Raw genomic sequence first — 5,000 nt, 5'->3', positions numbered from 1 at the left:
CAGAACACTTTGTTAAATTATGTCTTTTCAATTCCGTTCTTTTGATTGGTCACTCGATTCCTGATTGTTCAGGTCTATTGATTGGGTTAGGGTTAGGTTCCAGTTTGATAGTTTTCTTATTGTTGGAGATTTTAATATACATGTATGCTGTCCTGATAAGCCACTGGTAAAGGACTTTTTAAGCCTTATTGACTCTTTTAGCCTGGTACAGTCCGTACGTGGCCCTACACATGAGCACGGACACACACTGGACCTTGTTCTGTCATATGGTCTGCCTGTCACTGACTTGGAGATTTGTGACTGTGCACTCTCAGATCATATGCCTGTGTTATTCAACGTTGGTTTGACATATACCGCAGTTAAACCTGGCGCTGCTACTCGGTGCTGTCGGGTTATTAACCCCGCCACTGCTGCGCAGTTTTCTGCTGCTTTTAATCAGCTCGGCGGGCCTTCTGACTTTGTTTCCTCTGACACAGAAGACCTACATTCCTGGTTTAATTCTTGCTGTCAAAAAATCATGGACTCTGTGGCTCCTTTAAAAACCAGGCAGCTTAAGGCTAAACCTGAGCCTTGGTTTAATGAGAGCAGTCGTGCTGTTAAGAGGGAATGTCGTCGAGCAGAACGGAGGTGGAAAAAGGATAAACTGCATGTATCATTTCAAATTCTCAAAGACTGCTGGCATCGCTACCAGAACACTGTTAAAGAGGCAAAAAGGGAATATTTTGCAAATATTATTTCTTCCAACTGTCATAACCCACGTGTGTTATTTAGGACCATTGACACTGTTCTTAATACTCCTTTGAATGTCTGTTTGGAAGTTTCTCCTGAGATTTGCAATGATTTTCTGAACTTTTTTATTGAAAAGGTTGTCACCATCAGGGCTCTTATCACAGTCAGTCATTGCTCTCACGTCTGCAGCTGGTTCAAAATGCGGCTGCATGACTCCTAACAGGAACTCGAAAAAGAGAGCATATAACCCCCGTGCTGGCCTCTCTGCACTGGCTGCCTGTGTCTTTTAGAGTTAATTTTAAAATTCTTATGTTTGTTTTTAAATGCCTTCACAGTCTTGCCCCGCCTTACCTCTCTGAGCTTCTTCATCCCCACATACCCTGTCGGTCTCTCAGGTCAGCTGACCAGCTGCTCCTGGAGGTACCAAGATCCAGGAGGAAGCTCAGAGGGGACAGGGCCTTCTCTATTGTGGCTCCAAAATTATGGAATAATTTGCCCATGCATGTTAGAGAGGCCCCTTCACTGTCCACTTTTAAATCACGTCTTAAAACCCACTTTTATTCCTTGGCTTTTAACCTCAGTGAGACTTAGTTTCTTTTTTAATGCAGTAGTTATTTAATTAATGATTTCACTCTTCTTTTATTTGTTTTTTATTTATATCTCATGTAATTTTATTTTACAGTTCCAATGTACAGCACTTTGTGTCAGCTGTGGTTGTTTTAAAGTGCTTTATAAATAAAGTTGATGATGATGATGATGATTTGATCCCAGTGTGACTGTTTGGGTCTGTCGATTGCTGTGAGAGCTACACGTGGACGATGGGGCCTGTAGATGGTGGCGTCCACAGAGCGGGGGGAGCTGCTGCACTGAGGGGTTAAATGAGCGGCGTGTGGACCTTCTGATGAGCGTGAGATTTCCAGGAAGTCAGAGAGGAGGACGGTGTTTTGTACGTGGAGCGTAGCTGGACATCAAAGACGCGGTCGTGCCGGCGTCCTGGCGGTGACACTGAGGAAAATGAGGATGAATAATGGAGCAGATTGCAGCAGTAATCACCATTAAACTGTATCTGGACCCACTTTATTCTCCAACATCAAACACATGGCCCCACTGGGACACACTAACACACACACAGCGCACACACATGATTTATTCTGCACACACATTTAAACACAGACAGAAAAGCTTCTGTGTTTGTAGAACGTCAAAGATAAGAGAGAAATTTAGATGAAAGAGCATTTTATTCTTTTTTTCCAGAGTCGCCTCGAGCTGAATGGCTTCAGGCAACGCAGACACAGGCACACACTTTTTACTTCACACACACAAACACACACTTCTTCTAAAGCGTGTGTGTGTGCCCAGTTTGAGTCGCACTCATGTGTTGGGTCGATCGAGCTGTGATCTCCCTCACAGATATTAGAGAGAGAGCGAAAACGAGCCGGCTGCTCGGCCTCTAATGAGGTTTTTAATGTTGACAGGGTGCGTTTGATTTCCACTCTGTGACCAAACGGGGGTCAGACTCATTACAGCGGGCGTGAAAACAGGAAGCTGGATGTTGAAGCAGTAATGCAGAGTGATGAGACCGCGGCTCTCAGACGTCCCCAGCACCGCCGCTTCCTGTCGTCAGGCTTCAAGCTGCCCAGTGACAGATGCTGATTAATCTGCCTGCAGCTGTTGATGTGCACGGGTGCATCAGTGAGAGCGAGGATGCTGAAGAAAAGCTTCTGCACTAATCGGGAGCCGCTCCATTTCCAAACACCACAAAACAAGCCAAACGCACGATGACCTTTGAACCCCTGAAAGCTTGCATTTTGTGCCGGCAGTGACTCAGACAGCAGAGAGAGAGCTGATTGAATCAGTGAGGTGAATTTCTGTCACAAGCAGAGAAACCTGAGGTGTCTTAGCGCTGAAATCCCAAGGACGACTCCCAAGGTTAGCATTCTGCCTCGCAGTTTTAAAGAAAGTCAGATATAATGCTTTCATCCTTTGGTCATACTCCAACGCTGTGCTGCTTTCATGACATTCAGCCTTGTAGTTTTTCTCTAACACCGGAGGCTGAGCGCTGAAAAGCAGCTTCCTGCTTTCAACACAAACCAGAGTCGGGCCTGACACATCGTACAAATACAGCCATAGACTCCACGCTTTGAAGCGTTCCTCTATGTTTGTTTTAGAAGAAGTTGGCATATTTGGACAAGAGGTTGGAGCGCTAATTTGTACAAAAGAACAGGAACCTCACAGCAGCTTTGTTGATGTCATGATGTCATTAAAAGGCTCCAACAGCACAAACACAGTGCAGAGGTCCAATTCAGGGGAAGCTAGCAGACAGCTAGCAGCTACCTGTGTCACCATCCACCTGTCAGTCACAGAGGCCACGCCCCTAATAATGCAATGCCTCGGTTTCCACGCATGCAACAAACAAACAACTAAAATCCTGTTGAATGCATGTAGATGTGGACTGACAGCTTGATGTGAAAGTCATCTCGATGTGTTGGCTGGTGTCAGCGTGAGCTCAGACTAACAGCCTGTTGTTAGACATGTGGAGGACCCAGAACAGAGCCCAGAGGAACCCCATGAGCTGCTGATTGGTGACTGCATGTGGAAACACTCCTGCTGTTTCTCACTGAGGGTGATTTGATATAAACGTGTTTATTCTTCTGTTTCTCAGTCCAGGCTAACCACCATGTAGCTGTCTGTACAGAGGAGTAAATACCACATGAGCTATGTACACACTCCTCTGAACCAATCAAACGTGATCCTCCCCTCGCACACTGGTGCCAGCCAATCACCGCTCTCCACTGCTCTCCTTCACACAGTGATTGTCTGTTCTCTCTGAGACATTAATCTGTGGTTTCCTTTTTCTGTTTCTTTCCCTCCATCTCATCACTCCCTCCGCTCCGCCCCCCCACCACTCAGACGAAGAAATTATCACTCCTACACTTATTACCTGTAAGTAACCTGTTTGACCTCTGACCCCTCACCTTCACACTGACATCAAAGCTGAAACACTGAATGTGTCCTGCCTGTAACCCTGATTACCCTGAACCTCTGACCTCTGACCCTGATTGTTTGATATTTAATCCCTGAACAGATGATCTACCTGTGAGCAGCCCTTCTCTCTGTAGTCTGTAATTAATCTGATCACCTTAACCCATAGCTTTAACCTTTGACCCCTAACCCAGAAACCAGATGAAGCATGCCTCAGTGTCAGGTCTCCACCCCTCTCCTGACCTTTGGCCCCTGGTGTTTAGAGCATGTTTTTTCTCCAGTCTGATCTGTAACCCGGGACACGACCTTAAACTTTAGGTGTGAGGTTTCCTTTGACCTTTAACCTCTGCCACATCATGCACTCTGACCTCTGACCTCAGCCCTGTGTACTGTAGCATGAGGGTGATGTTTACTGACATGTTGGTGGAGGCGGCGTTACCACGGAGTCCAGATGCTGGGACGTCCAGAAAGGCAGATGCTTCTCTGAGGAGCAGAGCAATAGCGTGACTCTTTTGTTGTCATGGTTGTCATGGCAGCAGACACTGAGGGTCAAACCCTGAGGAATCCCACACAGCATCGGTGAGGATGAGGAGAGCTCCTCAGTTCAGTTTTCTTTGTCCTCCTGAGACCCGAGAGAAACGAGAACAGCTGAGATATCAGTGAAAGCCCAGGATGTCCTCTGTTTGGGACATCATGCCTAAGCTGGGTAGCTCAAATGAGTCAAAAGATACAGACCAAAATCAAGTGTCCATTACAGAGGACATAAATGAATAGACTGGGTCTCAGGAACAGCACCAAATCACAACAACAGTTCCCTCACTGTGCTTCATTTTGTAAAGACCCGACAATCATTTCACCTCCTATGAGCAAGCACTTGGTGACAGTGGGGAGGAAGAAACCTCCAGGAGATCCTCCAGCAGCCTACACCTATTGCAGCATAACTAAGGGAGGATTCAGGGTCACCTGGTCCAGCCCTAACTATATGCTTTAGCAAAAAGGAAAGTTTGAAGCCTAACCTTAAAAGTAGAGATAGTGTCTGTCTCCTGAATCCAAACTGGAAGCTGGTTCCACAGAAGAGGGGCCTGAAAACTGAAGGCTCTGCCTCCCATTCTACTTTTAAATACTCTAGGAACAACAAGTAGGCCTGCAGTGTGAGAGCGAAGTGCTCTGATAGGGTGACATGGTACAACAGGATGTTACTGAGGCTGACTCTTTCTAACCAGATCTGATTAGAAAAGCTTCACTTCTGCTTCCATGAGTTTTCTTTAGCTAAGCCATCAAATACTTCA

General features: G+C 46.2%; 1 protein-coding gene across 9 annotated transcripts in view; it reads left to right on the top strand.

Annotated features, from left to right (window-relative positions):
- LOC146567828 (receptor-type tyrosine-protein phosphatase mu-like) overlaps positions 1-5,000 on the top strand; it is a 219,885-nt gene that overhangs the window by 141,279 nt on the left and 73,606 nt on the right. For 6 of the 9 annotated variants that reach the window (XM_085285664.1, XM_085285666.1, XM_085285665.1 and 3 more), the window contains one exon: positions 3,640-3,672. The exons of the other annotated variants lie outside the window; for them this stretch is intronic. In XM_085285664.1, coding sequence (XP_085141790.1) covers positions 3,640-3,672 — 33 coding nt within the window. The remainder of the gene's footprint in view (positions 1-3,639; positions 3,673-5,000) is intronic. 9 annotated transcript variants of the gene reach the window in all.

The sequence above is a fragment of the Mchenga conophoros genome, linkage group LG9 (genome assembly GCF_057382185.1).
Source record: "Mchenga conophoros isolate Kocher_MC1m ecotype Shallow Benthic linkage group LG9, M_conophoros_male_GT1.1, whole genome shotgun sequence".
NCBI classification, from domain to species: Eukaryota; Metazoa; Chordata; class Actinopteri; order Cichliformes; family Cichlidae; genus Mchenga; species Mchenga conophoros.
This window is presented reverse-complemented; position numbering and strand designations above follow the sequence as displayed.